The 15414-nt window shown below is 39.5% G+C and overlaps 2 protein-coding genes across 6 annotated transcripts; both read right to left on the bottom strand.

The window, feature by feature from the left end:
- Nucleotides 1-786: 786 nt before the first annotated feature.
- On the bottom strand, nucleotides 787-10045 carry LOC115005117 (aspartate aminotransferase, mitochondrial-like). Its single transcript, XM_029426931.1, has 10 exons — nucleotides 9888-10045; nucleotides 6120-6276; nucleotides 5475-5603; nucleotides 5327-5386; nucleotides 5077-5238; nucleotides 4459-4563; nucleotides 4172-4322; nucleotides 3075-3240; nucleotides 2698-2848; nucleotides 787-2143 (listed from the first exon to the last, which is right to left on the bottom strand). Exons 1-10 carry the CDS (start codon nucleotides 9968-9970, stop codon nucleotides 2021-2023), a joined length of 1287 nt encoding a protein of 428 aa, XP_029282791.1. The 5' UTR covers nucleotides 9971-10045; the 3' UTR covers nucleotides 787-2020.
- Nucleotides 10046-12064: 2019 nt separating this feature from the next.
- Nucleotides 12065-14591, bottom strand: LOC115025576 (zinc finger protein OZF-like). Of its 5 annotated transcripts, none has more exons than XM_029457965.1 (2): nucleotides 13600-14591; nucleotides 12065-13260 (listed from the first exon to the last, which is right to left on the bottom strand). In XM_029457965.1, exons 1-2 carry the CDS (start codon nucleotides 14573-14575, stop codon nucleotides 13127-13129), a joined length of 1110 nt encoding a protein of 369 aa, XP_029313825.1. In that variant the 5' UTR covers nucleotides 14576-14591; the 3' UTR covers nucleotides 12065-13126. The 5 variants fall into 5 exon arrangements, 4 of the variants coding, with proteins under 4 accessions (XP_029313825.1, XP_029313817.1, XP_029313805.1 ...); XM_029457957.1 differs by having other exon boundaries at nucleotides 12066-13255; nucleotides 13511-14591; XM_029457945.1 differs by having other exon boundaries at nucleotides 12072-13515.
- Nucleotides 14592-15414: the final 823 nt, after the last annotated feature.

The following is a 15414-nucleotide window of genomic DNA, read 5'->3' as shown; positions in this document are numbered from 1 at the left end:
TTATTCTGACTAGACCTCTGCTAAAATTGATTATCAGATTATATTTACCTTTGTAATCATTAGAATGATAAAAAAAAGTAATCTTTCTTGTTATTATAATTATTATTAAATTACTAAATTCATTAGTCATACTGCTCGTCCTATAAGGTCAACAAGCGTATCACATTTGTTTTTCTTTGTGGTCTGTGAACAGGTTTTATATTTGTAATTTGACACGCACTTCTAGGGACAGACATTGGAAATAAGCAGTAGCTATAAATGCTGTGATGCATTGCATTGTGCAATTCTCTTAGTATATTGTATTAGTCCCTATTAAATACAAATGAAATGAGGGAATGTGCACTACTAATGCAGAAGATTATATATGCAACTTGCAGGTTGAATAAAAATAAAAGTTAATGCAGTCGAAGGTGAAAATAGGTTTGAGCAGCTGTAGCTTTTTTCAGTAGTTTTATATTATTACCTTATCTTCCAACACCTGTTTTGTGAAGGGGCCCCGTGTCAAAATGTAAGTATTTCCCTGAGGAGCCTTAGTGGGTTAATCCAGCCATGCAGCAGGTCCAGATGCACTGTAATCAATATAGATTATCGCTGACGCCTCTAGTTAGTGATAACCAGAAGGACGAAAACAAAAAAGAATCATTGGACTAATCCTTCAACAGTACATTTTTTAAAGATAGGACCATTATAATGACATCTCCATGGATACCTAGGAAGATGCAACTGTAATATACGTAGGACCACTGATCACATTAGACATAAAAAATAAACGCACATTAGAACAGATTGCTCCTCTATAACCATTTATTGTTTGTTCAATAAGGTACATGCTCAGTGAGCCATTATGTTATGACAGAATGCAAAACATGGCGGCGTAGTGCCAGAGGTTTCAGAAGTATGAGTCGACAGGGGGAAACCCCACATTGTTTGTGTCTCACGGTCTCGAAGATTAACAGATTCATACACTGTACACATACACCATGATGTCTGAGTGAATGAGCAGCATGTGCGCATTTCTACTACCCCATCACGTGCCCCACTCATCTTTATTTACCAGAGAGACATTTGTACTGGTATCAAATACAAAGCCTCCCCGATTCAAATTAAAAGATGGGTGTTAGATTTGGGGCTGTGGTGGAATATGGTGGGGGGGAAATTCTCATTCATTAAAAGTATTGATCTCTTCTTTGAACTAAGTTTAAGCGTGTTTGGCGTGTGTGCTTGTTTGTATCGGGGTTAAAAAGGGACTGACTGAGACTGCTGCCCTGCTAGATTGAAACCCAAAGAAGATTGACAAAACCCACTGGAAAAGTACTGAATACAAGGGAGGTAGCTGGGGAAACTCCAAACAGAGATAATGAAGAAAGTATTGGATGATTGATTAGTTCAGATGGACAACTGCAGATTAGCCTGATAGTGAATTGACTACCTGATTGACAAATAAAAACAGGATGCCTGCCTAATTTTGAAACTCAAACAGTGACTTACAACTTATAAAGTGCTACAACTCCACCATTAGAATTAAGACTAAACAAAAAAAGAAGAGATAACTCACATTTTCTACAGGCTTTCACATAGCAACAAAGATCTCAACTTGTACATAAAATGAATGCACAGTCCAACATTACCCCGATGCTGGATGTTTTATAGTGAGTGGGCCCACAGCAGATGAACAGCACACATTTAGGAGGACACTAATGCACAGCCAACAGTTGATTCCACGTAATAAATAAGCAAAGATGATCGGTCAGTAGTCGGGGAAAACATGTCTTTTGCAATTTGACAGGGGAGCCCGTTTAGTGAAATATAAAGAAAGAAAAGTTAACCAGAAAATAAATGCGTTTGACAGCCGAAACCGTTCCAAGTTGACCTCATGATGAAATCCAATCAAGAACATGTCTAACTAAACATTGAGCTCTTTTCTAAACGGTGGAATGGAGGAGACAGATGATAAGTGACACATTAAGCTCCTCTTCAACACTGCCGCTTTGATTTTGTAGCTCTCCTAGCAGGATCCACTCTACTTGGTGACCGCATGGATCCCGTGTGCCAGGTAGCCCACATTCCCAGAGGTCACGCCTGCCATGGAAATTCTGCCATCCTTGGTCATGTACACGGAAAACTCCTTTGTCAGGCGCTCAACCTGCAGGAAAAATAAATGAACACGCACAACTTAAAATCCACAGGCCAGTAATTTATCAACAAATATTCCCACTGCGCTTTGTTCTCTTGTATCTTATTGTATCGCCGTCTGATAGTCTTTTTTATAGAGACCTGTAAAAGACAAGTAGTCGAGTCTACTGAAAATTAAAGCATCAACAATGTTTTTCTAAATCCTGATAATATGAATAATGGCTTTCTGAGAGTTAGATGAGAACATTGAAACCAAAATCCTTCCAGCACACCTAAGTCTCACTAATTTACAAATTACATCTCGTTTGTTTAATACCGACAAAAAGCGCAGTGTAAAAATAACAATATGCCGTTTTACAGGAGGTTATGTTCTGGACTTATCAAACAAATGAGAGTGGTGTCGACCTTCTCATCAAATTCTCTTTCAGAAAACGAATATGTCAAACTATTCTTTAATATGATCTTAACTGAGCATTTCCTAAGTAGATTTCAATGATGAAGATATCTTTCTGTTGTTCTCTATTGTACACTATCAAAAGAAAAAGTGTGTGTGTGTGTGTGTACCTGTTCTGGTTTGAGGCCTGTGAAGCAGAACATCCCGATCTGGTCGATGACGTGCTGCCAGTTTTGAGAGGAGCCCTCCTTTTTCAGACCAGCCGCCAGCTGTTCTCTCATCTTAATGATGCGGTCAGCCATACTATGGACCTCCTCCAGCCTGGGATGAATGACAGCAGGGTCAAACAGATCGACAAATAGATTTTGGAATATATCATGAACAGAATATTAAAGATGGAGACCTGAACCTGAAGTGTTCAGGTAATATGTATATGTATATATGTATGTATGTATGTATATATATATATATATATATATATATATATATATATATATATATATATATATATATATATATATATATATATGCATTTATAAGCACATACCACAGAGAGTGCAGATCTGGTGTGTTGAGAATAGTTGCTGCAATTCTGGCGCCGTTCATGGGTGGGTTGGAGTAAATGGGCCTGATGAGGATCTTAAGTTGAGACTCGACCCTCTTTGCCTCCTCTGCGTCGTTACACACCACAGTGAAGCCGCCCACACGCTCACCTGTGAATATCAAGATGCACGTTGAGTGTTAAGAAAAGCGACTTAGAGTGAGTCTGACCAACACGTCTGTGAAACAGGAAAACTCTTTTAATCTGCTAAAACGGATGATTTAACCCCTTTAATTCTTTAATTAAATTAAGTAATGAGGAGGAGGCGTCATGAAGGGCAAAAGGCTTAAAACCCGAACTTAAATCAAAGAACAATATAACAATGGAGTCACTACATCTCTGTATTCAAATAGTAAGAACACCCTATAGTATTTGCAACCAGTAAATTGTATTTTATAAGATTAGAAATGAGGTTTCAGGTTACACATGACAGCCAAATTAGACAAGTGACCCGTTTGTAAAATAAAAATTCAGATTTTAGTTCTTGAAAACTAATTTTCGTCTGAATGAGATGTTACTTTGGATGTGTTTGAATAATACTAGATATCACTGTGTTCTCATTGTTTTGGTGAAGAAACAAACTCTCTGGACACAAACATCTACTCCTTAAAAATGACTGTTTAGTCGACGAGAGCTTTAGTGCCAATAGAAAGATAGATCTCACATTACAGTACAATTATATTTAGTGCTTTGAATAAAACTTATTTCACCAACTAGTTTTCTCCACTGGGTGGTGGAAAAACACAAGCTACAGTTCACCTCATCACTCACTATGTAGCTTTTTCATTCTCTGACGGACACATTCAGACAAAACACACAGTATCAATTATTTCTATGGATTTTTAAATCAACTCTAATTTCAATAGATTCTGCAGTTTGGCTTACAATTGTATTATCACAAATGACCAGATATGACCAGAAACTGTCCAGTTAAAACTTACCAGCAACATTTCTCATTTTTACATAATGTGTTATCTAACCTCTGTACTGATATTTGCAATTCATCTTTTTTTAAGAAGATCTTGCACTGAATTCTGACTGACCATAGAGCCCCATGTTCTTGGCGAAGGACTGGGACAGCAGGATGTTGTGGCCCTGCTCGATGAAGTAACGCACAGCCCAGGCATCACGATTGATGTCTCCACTTGCGAAGCCCTGATAGGCCATGTCGAAGAACACGAGAAGATTCCTTTTCTATAAAAAGGTCAAAAGAAAGGTTGAGAGACGCAGTTAATAATATTTCAAGTGATAACAGCTAAATGAAGTACAGTGCTTATCAATTGTGGCTTTTGGACTGTCACGACCTTGTGATTTTGAGATGCACACTCACCTTCGCAATGTCAGAAATCTCCTTCCACTGCTCAGGCTTGGGGTCCACACCAGTGGGGTTGTGGGCGCAAGCATGCAACATGATCACACTCTGCTCTGGGATTTTCTGTGACATAAAAGAAAGGTTTTGGTTAGTCAACTTACAATACCACGTATAGTACAGACTCTCTGCACCGGCTGCCAGACATAATTGATTATATTAATGACTAACCAAAATCGGATTACCTCTGGGCTTCCTCGCCACCACACATTCTTTGTCATTTGTTTTCGTTTTCTCATCTTGAAACAAATTGCCTATGTTTTCAGTAATGCTATGACTGTTCCTTTATTTATAGATTGATCATTTTTCTTTTGATTGTGTCGAGTCTATGGTTGTAACTTTTTTTTGTCTTGCTATTTAGTTTGTTTACTGGTTGTTTGTTTGTTTTATCCAGACATAACACATATCTGACATGTCAACCAACTCTACTCACAAAAAAAACATTAAAGGGCGACACTAAGTACTTTCTCTCAGGACGATGCTAAGGCTAGGCTGATTATTGAAAAATAATGTTTGAAAATGTTTCTTCACACATATCCCTTGTCCCTCCCTCCGGCTAGTCCATCATTAAAGTCTTACAGAGATGTCATCGAGAGCTCCTTTGAAGTCAAAGCCACAGGTGGACGGGTCGTAGTATCTGTATGCTTTGAGCTGCATGCCAGCGTCTCTGAAGATGGGTGTGTGGTTTCCCCAGGAGGGTTTGGGCAGGTACACGTCACGGGGACCCCCATGGAATCGAGACTGTGGCAAAGAAAAGTTCTGGTGAGATAAACGGCCTGATCTAAACATTTTTATTTGTGTGATAAGGGACCAATGCAAAGGACCTCACCAAAAAGTTGGCTCCAATGCGCAGAGATCCAGTTCCTGAGATGGTCTGGACAGTGATGTTCTGTTGGGAGAAGAAACCTGCTGCACTGATTTGTACTTCAAACTATCAGAACTGATTTGACCTTCATTTAGTTAACAACCCAACTTACCCTGCCGCTCTTCAAGACCTCATTATCAGCACCAAAAGCCAGTTGGGCGCAGGACTTGGTAAACTCCCCCAAACCAACAATGCCAAGGTACTCCTTATCCATCTGTTTGGCTGTGATTACAGCCTCTGCCTGTGAGAAAAGTGTGAAATCAAAAGGTATAAGACAAAACTACTTTAATTCCTTCACCGGTATTCCCTTCTTTGTACATAAAACATATATGAGGTTGTTAACATTTTGTTAAACAAATGCATACACACTTTCTCATGGTGATAAAGCAGACATTCCCCTTATTATTAACATGTGTGTTTCCCCCCCCAAAATACTAAAATATTTGGAAGTGATGCTCCACGGGGCAACAGAAGCTGAACTCAGGATGACAAAGCAATAATACACCAATGAGAAAGACCCGGACCTGCAACGACCTTTAACCCTTCAAACACCCCGTGAAAATGTGAACCATCCATCTCACTGAATAGAGAGTGCTGTGGCTCTCTTGGAGTTCATTATCCTAAGAAATTAAGACTCAATGATATGACTGCTTTCCTCCCTAATGGAAACCTCTAAATTACATAGGGAAAATAAAATCACTGTGTGTGTGTCATGAGGAAGACGTAGCAAATGTGACTGGCTTGGTGACAGTTATACCTTGCGGACACAGCTGAGCACAAAAGGCTTGCCCTGGTCATCCCTGTAGGCTCCCACTCCCAGGTTCATCTTCTTGGGGTTGGTGTCCTTCTTGAAGGCCTCGCTCACCCCCAGGATGGGATCGGGGGGACCCATCTGCACTCCACCCCACCATGAGCTGCAAATCAAAATGAATAGAGATGTGGATGCGATAGCAAACAGCGAATAGTCAAGAGTTCATCTGTGCACACTGCACTGAAAAACAGCAAATCCCCTCAGAAACATAATTGCATCCTTACAAGGTCATGAAATTAGCTGCTTCTTAAGTTTTTACAGACTTATGTGACACCGGTCACACTAATGTGAAGGCCGTATTAGCCTTGCTCCTGTAACACGCTGCGGACCTTAATGCTCAAGCTTAACTCCACATGTGACCTGAGGATACCACACTGACGTAGAGACGCCATGCTCAGTGGGCACAAGTTTCACAAAACAAACATTAATCCATTCAGAGGGTCCAGAGTCCAAAACCTAAAGTAACAGTTAATACACACACACTCTCTTGTTCACCAAATCACTATTTCCACTATAATAAAACCCAATAAGGCACTTTATAGTGATCCAAATATGAATATCAATAAAGAAAATGTGACAGTAATATGAACAAACAAGCTCATTTTAGATTAAAAATTGTGTTACTTTTCGTTTTCGCTTTTGGCAATATTTGCAATCCTTTTTCAAACGTTCATTCATCTGGCCTAGGGCTTGTTCAATTCTTAAATACTGAAGACTAATTTGTTTTTGTTTAAGGACCCAATGTAATATCATGTCAAGCTCGTCTTTAAAGAGTCTCAAAAACTCTTATGTTTGACATGCTGCTCTCTGCTAAAACAAAATAAAAGATTTAAAGCTGAAGAAATGATTTGTTCATCATCATTCAAGGATTCACTATTAAGAACATGCTAAAATGTTCTCATGAACAAACCAAATCACCAACAATAATATCTTTAGGAAATCACTGATCTGTGAAAACAGAAATATCCGTTGTAAAAGGAATGCCTGCACAAATACAAAAGTAAGTAAAAGCAATGGAATAAGTAAACCAGCATTAAATATGGCAAATGTAAGCTGTATATCAAATTTAAAAACATCATGTCCTCTGACCTCTTGACCTCAGACTGACCGACTGCAGCTCATTATGCACATGACAGTGGTGCAGGCTGTGTAATTGTATTAGATCCAGTTAAGACATGTTATGTTCAACATACCATAATAAAATACATGAAAGTAAGCTCTATAGAAAGTGGGATAAATTGTAGATACAATTTGTGTAATGAAGGCATAAAAAAATAATTGTTGAATGCTTTACTACTGGATATTTGGCCACTGTGTCATAAAGGATTGCTACAAATACAATAATTGCATTATCACTGTAACCTTTTGTACGGTAGACCAAGGGTCTTCAACCTTTTTTTTAGCCCAAGGATCCCTTAGTTTAAAAGAGACGGAGCAGGGACTCCCTACTATATATGTATAAAATTGAGTCGCAAACTCGGCCCACAATAAAGTGGAGGGCGGCCTAAAGTGCTATGTATAAACATACAAATAATAATTTGAAAAGAGAAAAAAAACAGCAGTAACTCTGAGGATCAACTCGGGGTCATGGACCCTCCGTTGAAGAGTAGACGCATGCATTAGACAAATACATAAATACATTCTGTGACACATTTGTTTGATACATGAGGGTTGTTGAATGTTGCGACCTTTACGGCACTGCTACTCACATATTGTATCAGGTTTCCTCTACTTTGTAAACCCTCCAAAGTTTGCAGCTAAATTTAGGACTGAACATGTTTCAAAAGGGCAACAGTCTCCAAACACCCAACAAAAGATCACACTGCTTTATTAAATAGTGACTACAGTTCACTGACAAACATGTTTAATGCATGAAAAGTAGTGTGTACTAGTCAGAAAGAAGTTATGTTGACTCCAGCCTTGCAGCTGTTAGCTCCAATACAATGGGGTGTTTAATTCTAAAAATCTGATACTAAAGGTAATATAGAACACAATGGAAGCAACACTTTACAATGCAATAGTGGTCTGAACAAAAACTACCTTGTTAAAGCTTATAATGGTCAGACTGTGTCAGAGAGGTATTACTTTCATTGCATTTTGTAGTACTGTTGTATTATGAACTATGCTTTATACTTTTGAAGTTTAAGATTAAAAAAATAGTTTCTTATGTATATATAAATAAGTCAACAAAGTGGAAACAGGAGAGGTTGCAATTATTACTTTCAACACAAACATGTTACAATTGCACAAAGCAAATCTAATAAAGCAACTTGAAAAACGCTTAGGTTTGTGACTTAATTATTTAGGTGTACCCTGCACTAGCTGACACCTAGGAGATAGGAGATAGGAGATAGGAGATGGAAGAGGAAGAGGAGATAAAGAAATGCTGTGCACGGGGTACCTTTAGTTTTTTGAACTGAGAATAATAGTGTAAGGGACATAGGGGTTCAAGTGCAAACAGAACCTTTGAACAGCTTTGAACTTAAACATAAACATCACAATGGCTGACAAGTTATCAGTGATCAATAGACCAAAGGCCTTTTTGGGAAGTTAAAGCACAGGATTGCTGAGTTTAAAAGGGTGTCCCTTCCTTCACCAATACCATCGTATACTGGCGTCTAACATAACATAAAATCGTCTAGTTACGGGTGGAAGAGCGTAGAGGGGGAGCCCTATTTGTATTCATTCTTTGAAACCACACCTATGTGCTTGAACACGAGACGACAGGATGTGACAAACTCTTTTAAGAACCCACACAGATTAAAAAAATATATGATAGCACCAGCTAGCAAAACGAAACCAGTTACACCTGCGGAGATCGAAGCAGAGGCTGAAGAAAGACACGTACAAAACACCCGATGAAACTGTACATTTACAAAAGATAAATGTGAAATCTCGTATGCTTATAAAAAGGCGTAGCAACCGATCTAAACGACTTTGCCCTCCAAGCAGACCCTGAAAGGACATCGGTGACTATTCCGCTAACGCAAGGAATTAACCAATCAGCGATCAAAGGCGGAACAGGACAGCCAATCAGCTCGCTCGACTTCTCCAACTACGACAAGTCGCTTAGCTCAAACTGTGCGTGGGATTTGACAGCTGAAGCCATCGCGATTGTGTAAATGCTTAACAAAGTTGCTTTTGAAACCGAAACAAGGCAAAATAGCATGACATATTATTAGATTTAAGTTATTTGAAAGAATTATACTAGCTGGGTTTGTTATTTTCACCTACACACTGGCGTCTTCTTAACAGGAACTAGTGCTGCTCACATACCAACGTGACTTTCATCAGCAGCGAGCTTCACTGATAGCAACAGCAAGTTTCTCTGAGGTCACGTTGGTGCTAATTGGAGAGGATGTCTGGCACAACAGGTTCTGAACTGTGAGATTATCGAGTCAGTAAACGTTTACCTACATATGAACATTAAACGTTAGCTCTGGCCACAGGAGCGTCAGACAGCACACAGGGGCCTATTGAAGTCTTGTGACCCCTGTATATGTTAGCTAGCCAGCTAATGTGGCTAAAGTAATCACAGAGTGATGACTTTTCAACATGACTTTGATGGCTGACAGAACCGTTAAGCTTAAAATACCGGCTGTCTGCTTGTCAAGCTAACGCTAGCTGTAAAACTAAAAAGACCGTAGATCACCAAGACAACGGTTTCTAAATGTCTCTACGTCCGTTAGTTTTGAGTGTGTTACTGTGGTTTACCTGTTGCGGGTGGACAGGACTCCCAGGGACGGAGAAATGTTCCCCAGACAGTAGAACACCTTGTTGGACTTGAGCAGTGCCATAGTTGTGCTGCGCTTGGGAGCAAAGCCTCGTAGGATGTGGACGGATGTGAAGGGCAGGCACGACCACGATGCTACGCTCTGACTACGCGCTGACGTCACAGCGTCAGAGTGACACAAATAAATGAAAATGTATTAACGAGTAAAACTGTACCTTGAAGCTTTTTTTTTTTAAAGGAAGTTTTATGTTGAGAACAAACACTGGAGAAGTGCTTGGCTTTTACCGTATACGAACTGTATTTCAAACAAGACTAAGAAGGTACATTTGAATTAATACCATCCAAATTGTCTTATCGTTATGTTTACAGACATAGATGTTTCTTGTACCCTTTCTAAACATAATACAGTAACAATATCTCATTGAATGTTCATATAATTATAATATCACACATTTTGGACAGATCTGTACTAAATTCATAACATGCTAAATGTTATTATCAAGTACAAAAAAGACATGGATGTTTATCACCATTGTCCTCTGACTAAATATTAAAAAAATCATCATGATTGTTTGCACTTATTGTAAGTCGCTTTGGACAAAAGCGCCAGTTAAATGAACTGTAATGTAATGTATCAAATATAACAGCACAATGATCTGACAGACAAGCATCAATTATTCCCATATTGCAGATCAGAAAACCAGACGAGACCACGAGGTCAACTGAGGGCCTAGGTTGTGAGTAGGTCCGGTGGAAAGCAGAGCAAGATTTAAAGACTCAACCAGATGCATAAATTCACTTACAAGAGGCTTAGCAGGACAGCAGACATGAATATTAAAATCTCCAAGAATCAGAAGTTAATCAAAGTTGAGTATAGTGTTTAAGAGGAAGTCAAACAATTGAGTGACAAAGTATTTTGGTGGACGATACACAAGAGACATTAAGAGGGGATTGACCCAACCTGCTTTAATTAATTGCACCTCAAAGCTTGGGAAATGATCAGCGTTCAGTTTGCGGCAGTTAAAATGTTTCTTAAACACAGCGGCTACACCCCCGCTGGAGGGTCTAGTAATGCATCGTTTGGTAGAGGATTGTCTTCACTAGCTTTTAGTGGGAACCTCCACTTTCTTACTAGAAAGAAAGAGACACATTTATAAGATATTAACTCATTCTTATAAACCATTCATTAGGGGTGACTTATCAGAAAGTAATTAGTTGGTAAAGTTATCTGCTGGCAAACTCAAATAGAAAAGATAAAAGAAATTAGAAATGTGTGACGAGACAACAGCATTCAGTTACACTCATTTATTCGGATCCGTTGGGATCTGTTTTATGCTAATTCTTGTGGACTGAAATGACTGAACTGATGACTGCAGATAATGAACTTTAATGAACAAGTTGGCTGGAAAAGCAAGGCACTAAAGTCTCAGGTGGAGCGTCTCTACATTCTTCAGACCTCCATTACTCTGCTTGGTGAGAAACTGCTGGTGGAACTACATGTGGTAATAGTCTACGTGTTTTTTAACATGCACATCTGTATCAGCATCTGACATCAGACACAGCTTGTCTTCCTCTCTCGTGCTGCTTTGATGGTAGTAGTTGGAACATGTTCACTGATGTACAGAGTTGTTCACCCTCAAGCTTCTTCACCGGCTACTTTCTGCTTTATTCTTCCATCACTGTACAGCAGAAATTAATCTCTTGTGTTTTAGAAACTTCACATACAGCAGGGATGCAATAAATATACCTGCCAATAGTTTCTGCCACTGAGCCAGTGGAGGGAGAATGTCTCAGGTCCTGTCACACTTGACCAGAACAGACAAGGTTACTCAACCTCATCAAATCCATGATGAATCCTACATCACTACGGTGGCTCAGATCTTTATGTGAAAATTAATCTTCTATTGGCTTTTTTTTTTTTACCTGTCTGCAGAAAGCTGTTATCTTCAGCCCAGAGTTATGACCATATATACCAGGCCTATTCAACTAGCGGCCCGCAAGAGGTTGCCTGCAAATCGGGCTGGCATGATAGCATAAATAAAACCACGGCCTGATTCACACCAAATCCGGCAATGCGGTGAATACGTAGGTTTTTCCATTCCATGAAGAACTGAAAAAGAAATTAGGCAAGAGATATAAAGGAGAACTTTAAGAGAAGTAAATTAATTTATTGTAATTACTTGGCATGAAAAACATATACCATAATCTCCATGTTCATACAAATGCATTTACAAAAAAATAATTGACTGAAAAAACAAATAAGAAAATATTAATGAACATTAACATTTGATTGGTATGCACAATCACAATGTGTTTGCAGCATTTAGAAAGAAATGACTTGACAGCATCTCTTCAAGACAACGTATACACACATTCATTATTTACAAACCGTAAAATGTGATGCCCCATTCTACCTTGGTAACAAACATGTGTGATATGAATACGTTCTCCTTAAGCTTCTATATCTTCTGGCCTTTTCAGCAATATGTTGTCACAGTCAGTCTTCAAACAATGTGCAGCAGTATAACAAATCATATTAACAGTGTTGCTACCATCATCCATGCTCAGTGTCACAGTTGATTAAAAAGTTGCATACAATGCAGTAACATTCATCTTGGTTAACAGTTTGTTCATCATTGTCAGTTACAACATTAACTTTCCCCTTAGAAAGATCCAGTGTGTAGGATTTAGTGGCATCTAGCGGTGAGGTTGCAGGTGCAACTAACTGAATACTCCTCCGCTCACCTCCTTTTCCAAGCATGGAGAGAAACTACAGTGGCTTCCGGTAACATAAAAACAGGAAAGACCTTTTCTAGAGCAGAGTTTGGTTCGTCTGTTCTGGGATACTAAAGAGGCAACATGGCGGTCTAAGTGGAAGAGGACACGCTCCTCATGTAGATATGAAGGGTATCATTCTAATCTAATTAAAACACAACGATTCTTAGTTTCAGGTGATTATAGACGAAGGAAAACAGTTATGAATACTATATTTCATTTCTGCCAATAGATCCCCCTGAATCCTAAAGCTGAGTTCTCCTGCTCGCGGAGCCGTGCAGGGACTGCCTGCATGTACCAGTATGCATTACGCGCGAGCTTCTGAAGCCCAAATAACCTCAGTGACTTCATTGCTGAGGTAGTGTGTAGAAATAGTGTATGATCCAACACTTATTACAGAGTGTAACCCTGAAGTCAGGAGTGTCAAACTCCTTTTAGTTCCTAGTTACTCTTTAATATCTGGAACCTCTGTGCTGCAGTGATGCAGCTTTTCCCCTGTGTGTGTTCTCATGTGGCTTTTCAAGTTACTATTACGCAGGAATTTCTTTTTGCATTTTTTACAAGAATATGGCTTCTCACCTGTGTGGATTCTTGTATGACGGTTCATATCTGATTTCTGAGTAAATCCTTTCCCACATATTTTGCAAGAATATGGCCTCTCATCTGTGTGGGTTGTTGTATGATGATAGGTCAATGATGATTTCTGAATGAATCTTTTCCCACACTTGTTGCAGGAATGTGGCTTCTCATCTGTGTGGCATCTGATGTGGCGTTTCAAGTTACTAGGAAATCTAAAAGTTTTCCCACATGTTTTACAAGAATATGGCTTCTCACCTGTGTGGATTCTTGTATGACGGTTCAATGCTGATTCATGAGTAAATCCTTTCTCACATATTTTGCAAGAATATGGCTTCTCACCTGTGTGGATTCTTGTATGACGGTTCAATGCTGATTCATGAGTAAATCCTTTCTCACATATTTTGCAAGAATATGGCTTCTCACCTGTGTGGATTCTTATATGACGGTTCAATGCTGATTTCTGAATGAATCCTTTCCCACACTTGTTGCAGGAATATGGCCTCTCATCTGTGTGGGTTCTTGTATGATGATAGTTCAATGCTGATTTCTGAATGAATCTTTTCCCACACTTGTTGCAGGAATGTGGCTTCTCACCTGTGTGGCATCTGATGTGGTGTTTCAAGTTACTAGGAAATCTAAAAGTTTTCCCACATGTTTTGCACGAATATGCCTTCTCATCTGTGTGGGTTCTCATATGAGAGTTCAATGATGACATCTGATTAAATCGTTTCCCACATGTTTTGCAAGAATATGGCTTCTCTCCTGTGTGGGTCATCATGTGCCTTGCCAAGTGACCATTATTTCTGAAAGCTTTCCCACATGATTTGCATGCAAATGACTCCTCACCTGTGTGTGTTCTCATGTGCCTTACCAAGTGACCATTATTTCTGAAAGCTTTGCCACATGATTTGCATGCAAACGACTTCTCACCTGTGTGTCTTCTCATGTGGATTACCAAGTGACCATTATTTCTGAAAGCTCTCCCACATGTTTTGCATGCAAACGGCTCCTCACCTGTGTGGGTTCTCATATTTGTCTCTAGTGATGATGTATACTTAAAGTCTTTTCCAAATGTGTCACATTTTAAAGGCTGTTTACCTGTGTGAGTATCACAGTGCATCTCTGACAGGTTAGGGTTGTCTACATTGTTACTGTGACTTGTGCTTTCGTGATGTAGATTATGTTGATGTGGCTCTGCAGTTTTAGTTGAGCCTGAGTCTCCATGCTTGCCTCCTTTCTGATCTTGGCTCTCAGCTACATGATAGTTGAGAGAGAGAAGCTGGTGGTCACTTTCCTCATCAGTAGGAGTCAACATAAAGGTATCAGTCTCCTGCTTCAGTACAAGCTGCTCTCCCTCCTGACTGGTGCAGAGTTCCTCCTGGTCCTCTTTAATCTGTGGAGGCTCTGGGTCCTCTTGGTCCAGACTGGAGTTCCTCTCCTGAATACAGAGCTGCTGGTCAGAGAGATCCTCCTCCTCCTTACAGACATGTTGCTGTGGGAGCTCTGGAGGGACAGAGAACAAAAGGAATAGGATACTACTGCAGACATGCGAGCAAATTAGTACCAGAAACGTAATCTATGAAAACACAAGGGGTTAAATATACATTAAATTCCTCCGTTTTCTGTTATTACGTTTTACTCACCTATCCTGTGTAACTTTATTTCGGGTTTCCAAACGACATCCAGCAGTCTGCGCTGCCGGTCGATCTCTGCCTCGTACTCGACGACAGCTTCTTGAAAAACTCCGAATATTTCTTCAGCAGCAGCATTTAGTCGCTCGTTGACAAACTCTCTCAAACACTCAACTGAAGACATTGTTGCTTAACTAGAAGTCAAATACTCATCCACGCAACGACTACAACACCGTCTCCCTGCTAGTTTCATACATCCAGAGAGCTGAGCTAACACTAATAGTACCTGTACTGTTAACTTCCGCTGCATTTCTTCTTCTTCTTCTTCTTCTTCTTCTTCTTCTTCTTCTGTTTTACGGCGGGTGTAACCAGCGTTAAGATGAATTACCGCCACCTACTGTGTTGGAGGGTGGACTAAAATCATCTATCCCTTAAAAAAAAGAAAATGAAGAAGAATACACTTCACTGTAAATTAAATTATATTGATAACTTCAGTTTCTTTCAAATATTGGACTAGTCTCCC

The sequence above is a fragment of the Cottoperca gobio genome, chromosome 3 (assembly GCF_900634415.1).
Source record: "Cottoperca gobio chromosome 3, fCotGob3.1, whole genome shotgun sequence".
NCBI lineage: Eukaryota > Metazoa > Chordata > Actinopteri > Perciformes > Bovichtidae > Cottoperca > Cottoperca gobio.
The sequence above is the reverse complement of the archived record's forward strand: the minus strand, read 5'-3'. Positions and strand labels throughout refer to the sequence as shown.